The sequence below is a fragment of the Antedon mediterranea genome, chromosome 2, assembly GCF_964355755.1.
Source record: "Antedon mediterranea chromosome 2, ecAntMedi1.1, whole genome shotgun sequence".
Lineage (NCBI taxonomy): Eukaryota > Metazoa > Echinodermata > Crinoidea > Comatulida > Antedonidae > Antedon > Antedon mediterranea.
Genome location: NC_092671.1, coordinates 12,794,409 through 12,810,274, shown reverse-complemented (window position 1 = coordinate 12,810,274; position 15,866 = coordinate 12,794,409). Strand labels below are relative to the sequence as shown.

Genomic DNA, 15,866 nt, shown 5'->3' with positions numbered 1-15,866 from the left:
TGTATGTGATGAAAATGTGATGTGCCCGTAATGGATACGATCATATCACTACCATATTTGGGCATATCACTACCATATTTGGGCACATCACACTTTTTTTGTCAAATTAGTTTGATAGTGTAGGCAGAGCTTTAGATTTACTGTAGTCCAACATAGTCTTTCACAGTGTAAATCACAAATGTGATGTTGTTACTAGTAGTTGTACCCAGCCCTTATTAAGGTGTATCCCCTGAGAATATTATCTTTACTATGCATTTGATTACACGTCTTCTGAGGTTTCATTATTACACTGCTATTCATTTACCCTTAATAAAATCTTAAATAAGTCTGTTAGAATGCAAGCTTGTATTTCTGAAGGAGGAAGTTGGGCAATATTTGTTTTTCTTTTTCAATCAAATAAGATTGGAATTGATTGATTTATTGGATTAATTTTGTTGAAACCTGTTGAATAAAACAACAGATTTCATTAGATTTCTTTGATTTCCTCCCAACATTAATTTCTAATTTATTTAATACATTTCTTTCAATTAGTTTATTTCAAATATGAATGGACATTTCTATGATAAGTTAATCTGAGATTATTGCTATAATTAAATCGTTTAAATTGGGAAGTTACAGAATCATAGTGATATTAGAGTAAAGTAATAAATACATCAACAGTGCTACAGCTGTCTCTGTTGCTGCTTTCTTTTATTTTTAGCTTTTATATTTCATAAGTTAACATGTTTTGACATATTCTATGTTTATCTTACTGTATATAGACCTCAGATGATTAAATACAGCTGAAATAAGGATGGCTTTATCTTTAAGATTGTACATGCAAGTCTACAAACCAACTGTGCAGGTAATAATCATTAGAAATAGATACAGTCAACTCTAAACTTTCATATTTTGTAGCAAAATTCTGGAGTGAACACCTGTGTTTTGTATGGTGGGTGCTCGGGAGTGTACACTCCAGAGTTTTCCTAGGTGACGTAAAAAGTTTATTTATGTGAACATTAATAAATAGTTAGGCATGCAATGTTAACATAACTGTTACCTTGTTATGAAATAGATACAGAGTAAAATTTATTAAAAGGTGAAGATAAGAAAATGTTAAAAGAATACACACCATTAACTAAAAGAAAACATGAGCACATTATAGCACCAGTGCTGTTACTAACAGTACAATAGTAATGACCAGCATCAGAGTCCTCTGTTCTGGTTATTTCCAGTGAATGTGTAAAGCCCTCCTCTACTATGCGATAGTGGCCATCTGCATGCATGGATGTGTTTATGGCAAGACCATCTTTGTACCATGTGACGCTAGGTTTAGGATTGCCTAAGGTGCATATTAAAACAGATAAATCATGCAAAGGATACAAGTGAAATTTATTGATACAATTTTTTATTAAAAATGATATGGCTTGCTAAAAATAAAGGTATAGTTTAAAATTGAATTAATTTTTGAATTAGTCATATCAATGTCCACTGAGGTCAGACATGTTAAATACATATTTGAAACAATTCAACTTGACTTCTAACCAGTCGAAATAAATTAAAGTTTGGTAGTAAAGTAGTTTACATACTACTACTACTTTTGTTTTGTTAAGTGTGTAATAATATAAAGCTTTCTGATATTGTAGTTTATATGGTCTGAGGTAAAGTAGATTTTATTAATTTGATGTGTTCCACAGTTCATGTGACATTCAGCTAACTGACATCAGGAACAATATTTAATAACATTATTTTTAACTACATTATACATTTAGTAATTTTTCATTCATAATAAAAAAACTTTTTTTTGGTAAATTTGAAATATAACTTTAAAATTGTATTCATGAAAATAAATTTCATTTGGATAAAACAGTACTATTCAGTAAAAATATATTTAGGTTCTTTAATTAGATAATTAGATTTTATTTAGATGTTAGTGTAGATTTGCATGCAGATGTTGATTACGTAGGTTATGTAAACAAAATAATGAGATAAAATAATAAAACAGTAATTAGTAAAAAATATCCTATTGTGAAATTAACATAAAAACAATAAATAACGTCATGCAGTATAATATATCACATAGTATGTGCAGTGCAGTGAACACTACTATAAAACAACATGCAGTGGTATTAAGGTGTATATCATATTTATAAGAATTATTTTTATGAATTTTATTTAATATTTTTTCTATTACTGGCAATAGGTATGATTATTTGCTAAACGTTCGTTAATAAATTTTACTCATACTTAATGTGAAATAATTAATTTAAACACTTACCAATTACAGAGCATTTGAATTTGGTAGTTGTTCCTTCTATTGCAACTATATTCTGTACATTTGGTTGTGTATGGTGGGTAGATGCTATAACATTCTGATCAACAGAATTACTACTGTCAACAAAAAGCACATTTCATTATCAGACATATATAAATTATATTGAAACTTGTACTGTAAACTTTTAACATCTGCAATTATTGACAACCAGTCAGCAGTTAGTATTAAAGACATTTTGTTCATATTAAATAAATTTGTATAATTGCAGATCAAAGCTATGTCACAAAACGTTGCACGTCAAAAACGTTGATTTGAAGTTTATTTGCAATTTTAGTAGGTAAGTATTTAAGTATGTGTATTATTCCATGTTTTTTTAAGTGTTTTCTCTTTTGTCGAATAATGAAAAACAACAGGTGAACAATAACTTAATCTGCGTTAAAAGAAAAACCTAAACGGTTTGTTTCAACTACTTTGGATGAATTTAAGGTCAAATGTATTTCTGTTTTAGATTATATAATCTTCAATGTATACACACTGCATAATAGTGGGCTGAAACACAAACAGAAGCATTGTTTATTCTACCAGTAACAGATCTGTTGTTGTTTGCCACTCTAATAAGTATATATGTCGGGAGATGACCCTCAAGTGCTATCACCATCGAATTCTGTACGTTTGATTTTAACTAATGTTAGTAGAAGGCAATATGAAGGTTATTAATTATTGTGCACTGATTTACTGTATTTATGACATTGGAATATAATTAGGAAGCAGTGTACATACAAATAGCAATAGAAATATGTTTAAAAAGTCGTTCTTACTTACTTCAACATATTTTAATTATAAATTAATGCAATATATATTGTGGACAGTACCAATTTTGTTATGGGGATACTTTGTAGTGTGCATAAACTTTCACTTACTTTTTATCGATTTGATCCCCATTTCTGGACTTGGGAGAATCTGAAATATGTAAAAGTCTAATGTTAAACATTGTAACTTGTATAAACGTCTATTCCATAGACGTGACAATGCTGCAGCCCTTATTTTGCAAGGAGAGGTTTGAACTATTTTGTGTCATTTATTATATCGCTCTTATTTCCTGTATATTGTCAAGTGAATCTACGATACGAAACAATGATAAACAAGAACATTAATAATGCTGTAATTACAATAAAACAAACATTATTTATCATAGCAACGATTTTATGAGAATGAAAGAAGAACAAACTTGTTTTGACATAAGTTTTTATGGGCACTAAGTTACTTAATTGTATAAAGTTTTATTTCAATATTGTTTCTAAGAAATCATACTTTTATTTTCTCTATTTGTTAAATATATTTATATAATGAAAACACGTACCTTTAACGTTTAAATAAGCACAACAAGTTGCTCTTCCAAGTATGTTACTAGCAATGCATGCTACCTCTCCTTCATCCTCATGCCTAACATCAGGCATACTGAGTGTACATTGACCAGTATCAGACCGGCTAAACGTAAACCGCTGGAGTCTTTTAAGTCCAACACCATTATGGAACCATAATATCTGTGGGGCCGGGTTACCCCCAACTTGACAACTGAACTGTACATCCGAGCCTACAGAAACTGTAATATCTTCTAGACGATCCATAAAAAACGGCTCTTGTTGCTGCGGGATTGGTAATGGCGGGTCTGAAGAAGATCCACATAAAACAAACATATATAAGCAGACCGACCACGAGTTTGTATCAAAGCCCAAAAGCCACATTGATAGTACACGACGATAAGACAATACTTGGAAATGTAGACAATATGGAAATTCCTATCGGTTAAACTAACAATACATCTTTGTAGAACCATGTGAAAAATACGGATATTGTGTTTAAATCAATATTTAATTTGATTGTAATTTTTTATTTTTTATCTGTAATTTACTTTTTACTCTTTTTTTTTGTAAACTCGCAGTACTAAGATTTCGGTGCATTGTTTAATCTTTCTATGAGCTGTGTAACTGAATTCAGCAAAAGCAATCATACTTTGATACCAAACAAATTCCCTATATAAAAGTGTAATAATTATAATAATATTCTCAATATATATTATTCTTTCTACAGTAATTAAAAACAGTCTGCACATTCATTATTATTTTTAGTGACGTAAGATTGATCGGGTAGACCAAACTTCCCCTATGGGTTACCGCAAGCAAACGACGTAGTAGTATTTAACCCATTAACTTTTGCAAGGAAACGAAAAGACATACAAAATATACCCGCATCCTATCCAAATCATTCATATAATTTTTAAGGTTTTATATATTTAACTTGATTGACATGTTGCAGATTTAATGCTTCAACACATAAATAAATGCTAAGGAAAATACATATCTAAATATCTATTGAATTGTAAATGCAGAATCGATGTTAATTTCACCTGTTTTTCCCTTTATTACCTTCAATCGTGAGCTCGGCAGATGCATAGATCCGGCCTTCAGCGTTCGACGCTGTGCAGACGTACTCTCCAGTATCCGATGGGTCAACGTCGGTTACTTCGAGCACAAACATATTTTCGATTCCTTCATAACTCCTGTACTTCTTTGAACTTCGAAGTATAATTCCATTTTTGAACCAAGTAACTTCTGGTTTTGGACAACCTGAAATAGAGATTTTAATTGATTAAAATTGAAGATAATAATAATGCATGCAGAATTACAGTTTGTAATTATCTAGCTACTACTAATGTGCCGATGTACACGAGATAGGTATAATAATAATTGTAAAGAAATCGATTCTTTAATAAAAAGTAATAGTCCTAGTTGTATCCCTGTACCTACTTAAAGTAACTTCAGATACATGTTCAAATACTCTGCTGTTAAGTCAATGTCTGACGCCTAAATTTCTAATCATTTTAGCGTAGAATGAGTCAGTATACACCTAGGACTATTTTTATTATATTTATTTTTGTCATTTCCATACTTGCCAACATTTACTAAATATGTCGCACTACAATCAAAATGTTATAATTGACTGATCTATTTTAATGTGAGAGTCTTAAGCCCTTTCTAGAAAGTGCGATGTGCCCATATATGGTAATGATATACCAAAATATGATAGTGATATGACATCAACATGTTCATACATATGGGAACTTCACATATTTTTGTCACATAAAGTTTGATTGTATAGACATGGCTTTAGAATTATAATAAAAATGTGAAAGTGCTTTCGTCAAGCCTCTTAGATTGATTACTATGATATTTTGCTGTCTAATTAAGCTAAGTCATGATCAGTACGAATACATTTAACATGTGATTTAACATTAATCGTTCATATAATATCTGTTTTATATTGAAATAGGCACCGTATACTACAAAGTCCTTAATATTATAACAATGACATACTGTAATGACGAACTGTCATACCTTCAGAAAGTACATTGCTATTGGCTAATGTCCTTCGCGCGCGTAATGTCAATATCAAATTGTTGCGTAACATCCCACGTCATCTTTGATATTTTTTGACCTAGGTCGTATTGTGTTTATTACAATATTAATACTCTTATTGGCATTATATAGGACAGTTGTTGTTATCGTAAACACACTCAACAAATCATTACATATTTATATCATAATTGAAGATAGGAAACGACAAAGACCCATGGAGTCAACAGATATATTTGAATAGTATTATGACACATACATTTTAATTCAATATATTATAATATGATACTAGTGTATAGTATCGTTACCGTACACTTTTAGTATAAGTTGTATAATGTAAATAAAATGAAATCGTAGTTACCTTTTAGTACACATATAAATTTAGCGGTGTTGCCTTGTTCCACGACACGGCTTTGCGGACGAAACGCGAACTCTGGTGGTGTGACCATCTCCACGTCAATGGTCACAACTGGACGGGGCATCGTGAGGTCTTCATCTACATCGTATTCATACTCAGACACGTCACTGTATATAGATTAAATTAATTTAAAATGCATCATGCCATTTTATATATATTTTTTGTATGCATTTATAAACTGTATAGTTTAACGATAAACTTGTTCCTCTGTTATACAATTTAAATGGTATTTCTTTTAATTGTTCGTTTCTTGCAGGTTGTAACATACTCTAAATAATTACGAGAGTAGGCCTAATACCTAACAAGTGCTATTATACACAGATGGACATTACTGCATGATTGTAGGTAATATAACGATATTGTATATAATTTAGCTATTAATATTAAAGTTTCCATTCAAAACTGCATTGACGTTTATAGTTTATCTGGAAAACTACACGACGAGGTCAACAAATCAGAAGAATGATGTTGCTTTTTTCATGGTTATTAAAAGCAGTCCTAGATAAAAAAAATCATGAATTAAGAGGCCCTCAATTAAAATCATACGTGCCTGAAATCATAACGTGGAAATTGCGGAAACTTTGCTTCTCCGAGACTCTAGACACAACTCCCAAATATTCTGTTCTCAATTTTCAAAGTTCATGTTAAAGTAGTGTCGTTATTCTACACTAAATTATATGCATTAGCATGTATAGACTGTGTATGAGGTTCAGGCTAGATGAATTCCCAAGTCCCTTTTTTCTAGACTTTGTTTTTGTTGTGTTTTACATGCACGACCATATTGAACGGTATACGTATAATCTTGTCGAGAGTCTTTAATTGATTCGTTTACAAAAATCAGTGTTTTCTCATGCATGACCAATTATGTCCTCATAACTAATCAGTTTTTCGAGTGATTTGATTTAATATTAATGACATAACAGCAATACAACATAGTGTACAAAAAGAGGTTGATGTAATGTCACATACAGTTTTTTTTTGTAAGAGCCTGTAATTTTGTTCCCAGGCTCACTCAGATGTCTTCGTATATTGCTTGCCAATTTCAATCTCTGAGTGTTACTCTTTGTTGATAAAATAATTGAATTGGCCTAATGCGCATTTATTATGACTATTGTAATAGTTTGAATACTGTGATAGCTAGTTTTAACAGGTGTTAATTCGTGCGAATCTGACAAATCGAATTTATTATAAAATATTTATGAACGATTGTTTATTGAGAAAATATCATACGTACCTGCACTTGTTGAAGTTTGACGATGCTGTTTCGTATTCTGATTCTGATGAATCATTGATATCTGCTGAAAAAACAACGATAGTAATTATTCGTATTCAATATATTCAATTCATGATGTTTCATTAATACGAATTTAGGTGGTTAATCTTTCGATTTGTTTACAAATTATTAACGAAATCCTGTTGCAAATGTTTATTTTGATTTTAGCTAGTAGTTGATACATAATAACCGTAGTAATCTAACAATTAAAGACATAAAGAAGAAGTAAATTAAATACTAGAAATGTTGAATTACTCTACCACCTCCTTCAACTTCAATGATGGATGTCTGAACAAACAACAAAACGCAATTGTACTAAAACGTAGTTTTTATCAGACTAAAACCAGAATATTACCAGAGTGTTATTAGAACATCATCTAGATATATAATGAATGTTTTGAGATAAATCACAACCGTTTTGAATCAATTTTTAAGTCACGTGATATAATAACAGGATGCTAAACTATCGTGTACAGATGACAGGAAGCAAGCCCAGATGTGAATCAAAGCGTGTGTTGCCTGCTGTATCAAAGTGCCTCAATATTTTTCATTCTACAACAATGCGTTAAACAACTGTTGATCGATAAAAGATCTATGAATACTGCGATGTGAATATTTTTATTGTTTTTAACTCTTGCATTGTGTACTGAAATTTCATACTAAAAGTAACTGTAAACTCCAAAAAAATGACAACCATGAGGTCAATTGATTTTCTGTTTACGATTAGTATATGTTTTAGTCTTTATTGTACCGGGAAATCCCGCAGACCTCTGTATCTGTAAATAAAAAAACTAAAAACTAGCCAAACAATAAATAATCACTATGCTACCTTACCCTTATTCTAATTTTTGTAGAGGCCCATTTGGCGTTGCGTCAGTGTTGTTCTACTGGACAAACGTATCTGAACAAACTAAATACTAACTGATAGGCCTTACCATCAAAGTTAGGCCTAAACCTAAAGGACTAAGTCTAGCAACAATACTTACACAAAGAAATGTTTAGTCATATACCTGCCTAAAACGAAATGTATGTAAACGAAATATAAAAGGCAACATACTTTTTGTAGACCTCTTTGTGATCAGTATATTATCGTTGTCCACTAATATTTTTCAAAGTGACCCTGTAGTTACGCCCTTACAATATTTGATAAAAATCATAGTTTGTTGTTTGCTTTGGACTCAGATGCGCCCTGAACTAATTGGCCATTACTTATACTTTAGCATTAGACAATCTTTATGACAGAAGCCTAGACGACATTATGATGTCATGCATAATATGCACCACGTGTATGTTTAGGAGTTAAATTATCTTAAATCGTATATGCTCTCCGTTTTATTATACAATGGAGGTAAAATTACCTCCATAATTATACTAGGCACTACATATCATTGAGCTTCGTACAGCAAAAGTAATGTAGGCTTGTGGAAAATATGTCGGTCAGTAGGCCTATAGAGTGAGCCTATCCAGGGGTACCCTGATAAGCCAATATAAGATGTCGCATAAAAGTACCAGAACCACAAAACTGGTCAGTACGCGGCCACTGAAGCACAAACGCCATGGCCTAGGGTAGTCCTGTTTATTGCAAACATTATCATATAGCAACATTAGTACAGTCTTTGTACGATTAAACTATCAGAAACAGTCACGCATTATTACCTTAAGATTATGTCCACAAAAACACATCATTACACTCTAATATTAAGAATCGCATCCATCTTCTTAGTATATTAATTGCGACCTAATATTATGTCTAACATTGATGTTAAGGAAACACAGGTCTTCAAATAATTCTAATGAAGCTAGTATTGAGTTCCTTTAATCTATCATCATAATAGAGGCGTACAAATACACACAATAGCCGATCAATAAACTTAACCGCCTTCTGCCAAAAGAAAATAAATACGCTATATAGAGTTTGTATGCATAATCTATATTGACCCAGTGGACGAAATCCTTCATCCAGAAAATACAAAAGTAAATAAACATTTAGAGGCCTACAGAAACATTTTTAAAAACCCACACAGTAATTGTATAGAACATAATAGAATTACTACAATTGTTGACAAAATGTTGATTTAGGCTACATGAATCTGTCACCTATTAGGCCTAGATACCGATTGTTTGCAGTACAATAATATACGTTTTTTTGTGTTTGCATACGAGACCCAAGCATTGTCTGTTTTGAACTCAATACACTCTACATACATTTAGTAAAACCATCGAGAAATTGGTTCATGTAGCCTAATTCACCTACAGTATTCTTGTATATAAACAAGGTCCTAGCCATATGTATTGTTTAAGAGAAGATTACAATTATTATTTCGTCATTATACGTTATTTTGTCATAATAGTGTAATTTAAGTTCCTGTACATGTATAGTTATATATTTTTTAATCGAGATCATTGATAGATGTTGTGTACACTTAATATTATCTTATTATCTGGCATGCACTTTTCATTCTATATACCGTAGTGTTGGATAATTTAAATAACAACCTCCTCCACTTAGCACAATGTAAATTTACATAGGTCGAATTTATCGTACAGTGGCAATGTTAATGACGTAAATAAGATATACAAATTAAACAGAGAACGTTGTTATTCTAATGCTTATATGGATTGTTATTAAAATATAATATGATTACACAGTAAGACGATTTACAATTTAGTGTGTATTATAGGTCTAGATAGATTCGTTTAAGGGTATATTGTAAATATATTATATAATACTAAATGTTTATATTTTCTTAGAGTATAAAAAAGCTTATTAGTTTGATGTTTCCCGTTGCCATGGGAACTATTGTACTTTGTATTCTGTTAAACGCGATCAAGGATGTATTTTTTTTAGAAAGCGATATCGATTTACAGTCCGGCTAAAATTGAAAAAAGTAATTATTCAAAGCGCCTGTCATTAACATATTTAATAATCATCTAAGCTCCTCGGCATTAATCCATTCCCATAAGGATCTTTGCCTATTATTATTCATTATTATCATCACCATCATCATCATCATTACCATCATCATCATTATCATTACCATCATCATCATTATCATTACCATCATCATTACCGTCCTCATCATTACCATCATTATCATTACTATTTTCATAGTTACCATCATTATCATCATCATCAGCATCATCATTATCATCATCATCATCATCACCATTACAATTATAAACAATCATTATCATCTTCCTTTAGCAATTATTTTTTTTCAGCTTAATAAAATAATTATCGTTATCATCGTTATTTTAATAATCATCATTATCATCCTATCTTTACCTATATCATGTGGCATGACATATCAGCCAATAGAAGCAAGCCAGTACAATAGTATCACTGTATACTACACCAGTAATAATTGTAATATACCTAATTATATAGATTAACATTGTTACTTTTTAAATACTATATTTGTTAAACCTTACCTTCTGTTGTATCTTCGTATTCCTGTGAGCTTTCAGATTCAGTATCCGTAGAATCGTTTTCCGTTGATTCTACCGAGAATGCCGTCATAGGACAACCTCTTGTACATATGTTGTCTGTTTCAGAGTGTACAGAATTGTCCAATTCATTTGGAAGATTATTATTTGAAAAACTTTTTAGTTGATTTAAAAGTTCGTCATTGTTTTCAGATCCAGGGGTGCAACAATTACCAAGTGCGACCTCTTTAGTCAGTAAAACTTTGTTCGTGTCGGTTTGTCTTGTTGAATGACGTAGTGAATTTGGCATTTCATTCTTTGTATGCCTACACGCAGCAAACATTTGATTATTTTCTGCCGACTTTTCCCCTTTATCGGGTTTACTCATGACGTAATCATGATCTGTACACAACTCGACACTAATATTGGAAGGCTTTATATCTGAATTGACAAAATTAGTTACGTGATAATCAGCACCCGGAAATTTGTTGGTTGGCGATGTAACGTCAGAGCCATTTTCAGACAAATTGTATACATATGTCCGATCTTCGTCTTGATCAGATTCATATGCGCAAAATGCAACAGACGACTGTTGAGTCTCTTCTCGATCCCTTACTTTTTCATATTCACTTACACTAGTTGCATCCCGCGACAGTTCATAATTGGTTAAGCTTTGATTGTCATCCGATGACGTTTCTGAATGCGCAGAGAAAATGTTCTCGTTATTCTTACCGGTTAAACATATTTCATTATCATTTGCAACTCTCGAATAATCAGTTATACCTGGTTTATCAGTTAAACTACGATCACACTTGGTTGGATAGGACTCCTCGTCGGTTAAACTTAGGTGATAATCTAGTGTTGTAACTTGCGAATGATCAGTTAAACCTGGTTTATCTGTTAAACTACGATCAATCTTGGTTGGATAGCACTTATCGTCGGTTAAACTTCGGTTATCATCTGGTGTTGTAACTTGCGAACGATCAGTTAAACCTGGTTTATCAGTTAAACTACGATCACTCCTGGTTGGATAGCACTTCTCGTCGGTTAAACTTCGGTTATCATCAGATGTTGTAACTCCCGAATAATCAGTTAAACTATATTCGTTATTGGTTAAACAACGATTATCATTAATGGTTGAACTTCGCTCATCATCTTTTATGGTAGGGTTATCATCAAATTCAATTTGAGAATAATCAGTTAAACTAGGTTCATCATCCTTCGTTTTACTACGATTATTCTCTAACAATAGTGCATTGCCGATTGTGGATCGATTTTCCCCACCTGAAACTCGAAAATAATCGGTTAACCATTGGTTATCATCAGTTTTACTACGATTATTATCGGTTGAACATTGGTCATCATCATTAATGGTTGAACTTTGCTCATCATCTTTTATGGCAGGGTTATTATCAAATTCAATTTGAGAATAATCAGTTAAACTAGGTTCATCATCTTTCGTTTTACTACGATTATTCTCTAACAATAGTGCATTACCGATTGTGGATTGATTTTCCTCACCTGAAACTCGAAAATAATCAATTAAACATTGGTTATCATTAGTTTTACTACGATTATTATCGGTTGAACATTGGTCATCTTCGGGTATGGTGTCACATGCTACAACTCCTGAACAGTTAGTTAATGATGATTGCATATCGGTTTTACTACAGTTATTTATCCCGTTATTTATAACTTCCGTTTTAAACTGTATATTTTCCATTAATGTTGCTTCCTTTAGTATACTATGGATTTCTTCTAAGGAGTTCTTATAACTATATTCATCAGAATCCAAATCTGACAGGTCTGAACAAGCGAGTGGATTATTCTCACTGAATGAAGTATCACTAGGCCTACTATCTTTGGCACAATGGAGCAAGTACTGATTGTTGTGTTTTAAACTAGCATTAATGTAATAGATCGGATCCTGATTGTCTCTACTTGTTCTGTCAAAATTGACTACTGTATCGTTTGATATAAGCCCTATACCCCGCCTGTCTATTATTGTGTTACTCATTGATTTAGTCGTTGTTAGTTTTTGGGATAATTCAGGTTGGCCTGTAGTCGCCAGTGACTTAGTTCTAGCTGGCACATTATCAGACCCTGGAGAAGTATGTACCGGGATAACATTCTTAATATAACCATTTGTCCTCGGAAGGCAGGTCGTGGGTTTGACATAACATGAATCACTATCAGCTACCGGTATTATGTTTTCAATGTTCTGGTCTGAATCATTGGCAATGACTACATCAACTGGAATATGTATATCATGCTCAACCCTTAGACACGTAATTCCTAAAGTTTTCTGTTCGGTGATGTCACTATCACAATCTTTAGTGACGTCACTATTGCTTTTATTGATTGATTGATATACTGTTCCCTTTTTGGTCCCTAATTGAACAACGAGTTCCGATCGGTACGGACGCTTTGTAAATCTACATTGTGTATGTGTTGTGTGATCGACATACTTGGTAGTCGGTTTTACACATACTTCGATGTCTATTTCTCCATTCGATGGAACTTGTTTTCCATTCAGGTATTTAGAAGGTACAGACATATCATAATCCATACTTGAATAAAACTTGGTGGGTTTGTACGAAGCAGAACGTATTTGAGAATTTAAATCTCGTTGGCCTATTAAATGAAATCCGTGCGTGCCATTCGTGTTTAAAGCATATACATCCACATCATTATTTTCATCAGGCATTTTTCGAAATGATTGTCTACACCGTTTTTCGGTATTTTGTATACATTCATGATTGTTTTGTTTGTCTGATTTTCTTTCCTTCCATTGTATGTCTTTGTTTAAGGATGAAGGCAAACGTTTTGTCACCTCATGAGTACGTTTATCCTGTGTTGAACAAGAGTTATCAACTCGTTCCACCGACGATCCAGTGAGACGTTGACGCTTTCTGTCAACGTTCTCGATCCTGCTCGCCTCAAATTTTTTAAATCCAGAACTATCCTGATATGCTTGCAAACCATTGTTGCTAGAGGCCATCGTGAATTGTTAGAAAACATACCAATAGCCATGGATGCAATTTACAATAAAGTATAACATCACACAACTGTAATTGAAAAACATTTCAACGCTTTCCCACTACAGTTCGGTACTTTTTATGTATAACTTCGTTAAGGTAATATACAAAATCGATTTAAAACAATTAATGACTAATCAATCGTGCTTTCTTCCATTTCGATTGCGATTAAGAGACCAGTGTCGTGATAACTAGAATAGCCTTCGTTTTACCTTTGACAATTCAGTATTGATTTTGCTAAAGTCAATCCACTTCCTTAGCCTTTAGAAACTGCTAGTGGTAGTTGTAGTCCTTAACATAGCATTATAATATGAATGTGTGTATTATCCATCAGCAGTGTAATTAGTAGGCCTAACAAGTTTCTATTCGGTTAATATAATAATAATTATAAGCCAAAGTCGCCCCAGCATACGCGTATTGCCTGCTTAGTGAAATCATACGACTTTAGTGAAATAGCAACAGGCCTGGTTAGTACGTCTTCTGATGTACCCAATCGTACTCACCAGTGTTCTTGGGCGACTGTATTGAATGAACCATTTGCAACTTTAAAAATGAACAGCTCAACAGTAGAGAAAATATTTAATCGCTATTTTTCAGAAGAACTATATCGTACGTAAACATCCAGAGGAGAGTATCATATTAGACGCTGTCTTCCTTTACATTCCGTCCAGTTAATTTCCTACATCTTGGCTTATTAATTAGTAGTTATTAGTAGTCACCATGGCAGTATAAAGATCCTTCATGAGAGCAGCAACAGTAGGAATAGGTTCTGTGTATAGGCTGTATAACCTACACTGCGTGTAAATAGCACACGGCTCGTTTGAATAGTGACTGACGCGATGCACGGCCCATCATAATAAGACTGACATCATCGATCTTCCTAACAATAGCTTCTGATGTACTGTTGACCGACTTCATACGTGTATAATGTTTACAGTAGTTCGTTCTTATTGTATTTCTTGCTTATCCAAACATCAGTATGTTCAATAGTAACCCTATAAACTCATCGTTTTAAAGCAGAGACGCTCTAATACACTAATGTTTACGAGAACACTATGCCTTTTGTGAATCATTCATCCACTTGCATTCATCGCATGCGTACAATGGCCTACCAATTCCCTATTATTGTCATGGCAACAGTGGCTAAAATGATCTGCTTTTGTATAATTTGTAAGACACGGTTTGCTTAATATAAATGATATTTTAATCTTGTAGATGTTATCAAATGTTATCGAGGTCTTAAGATGTAACCTTATAATTTTACAACACGGTAATGTTGATATAAATTGAAATATCCATCCCTAGTAATGGCCGGTATAATACATATTACAATACAACTAATTAGAAATATTATATTAATACAGATTAATATTTACTCCCGATAATAAAAACTACATACGTTTTTCTCGGTCGATATTTATCCAAAAATGTAAACACAGTTGATGAACAAATTGAGATTGGTCGTGTTTCCTCCGTAGTGGTCGATCTGTTATTAACGTGTTACAAATACAGTATCATCCTTCACGTTTCCACAATAGAGACACTTTACCTAATTGTTGGGAAATACCTAGGCCTATCTGTTCTGCTCCACCAAAATCATTGAATGCCTGCGGCAGCTGTTGTCCTTATTCCGGTCCCTTTGTTTTATTTTTCTTCAATTTATCTAGCTTTGTGTTCCTGGCTAATGGGCCGGATAATGTGCTGTAATTATGTTATTAATTATGTCACTTGTCCTATACGGTAGGCTACTATAAACGTTTGGTATAACTCAACAAAATTTTACCGGCATCTAATAAAATATGTCAAAACATAAATGAAACGAATATCGTTATCTGTTGGTCGGTCGTCTGCTTTATATTAAAAGACGTGTTCGATGTTAGTCGGATATCTTAATGTCCATTATAACTGTTTAATTTCTTGTCCAAACGTAATACAAAAATGAAAATACAACCAAAACTTGAGTACAATTCCCAGGCGTATATAGAAACTGATTTATTGGCAATAATATCTGCATATATTATAATCATAACATTATGTATAACTA

General features: G+C 32.6%; 1 protein-coding gene and 1 long non-coding RNA gene across 10 annotated transcripts in view; one reads left to right on the top strand and one right to left on the bottom strand.

Moving 5' to 3' along the window:
- The window catches only part of LOC140040440 (uncharacterized), a 37,783-nt gene extending 22,938 nt beyond the window's left edge, over positions 1-14,845 (bottom strand). For 5 of the 7 annotated variants that reach the window (XM_072086383.1, XM_072086384.1, XM_072086387.1 and 2 more), the window contains exons 1-8: positions 10,791-14,845; positions 7,320-7,383; positions 6,029-6,192; positions 4,681-4,881; positions 3,615-3,923; positions 3,175-3,214; positions 2,258-2,370; positions 1,112-1,321 (exon numbers count right to left, since the gene is read on the bottom strand). In XM_072086383.1, the coding sequence (XP_071942484.1) occupies positions 1,112-1,321; positions 2,258-2,370; positions 3,175-3,214; positions 3,615-3,923; positions 4,681-4,881; positions 6,029-6,192; positions 7,320-7,383; positions 10,791-13,785 (4,096 nt within the window). In that variant the 5' untranslated portion in view covers positions 13,786-14,845. The remainder of the gene's footprint in view (positions 1-1,111; positions 1,322-2,257; positions 2,371-3,174; positions 3,215-3,614; positions 3,924-4,680; positions 4,882-6,028; positions 6,193-7,319; positions 7,384-10,790) is intronic. The other 2 variants (XM_072086385.1, XM_072086386.1) reach the window with 2 other exon arrangements.
- LOC140040452 (uncharacterized) overlaps positions 1-15,866 on the top strand; it is a 54,862-nt gene that overhangs the window by 14,795 nt on the left and 24,201 nt on the right. For all 3 annotated transcript variants that reach the window (XR_011842716.1, XR_011842715.1, XR_011842717.1), the window contains 3 exons: positions 762-844; positions 2,523-2,591; positions 6,342-6,430. This is a non-coding gene — a long non-coding RNA (uncharacterized lncRNA). The remainder of the gene's footprint in view (positions 1-761; positions 845-2,522; positions 2,592-6,341; positions 6,431-15,866) is intronic.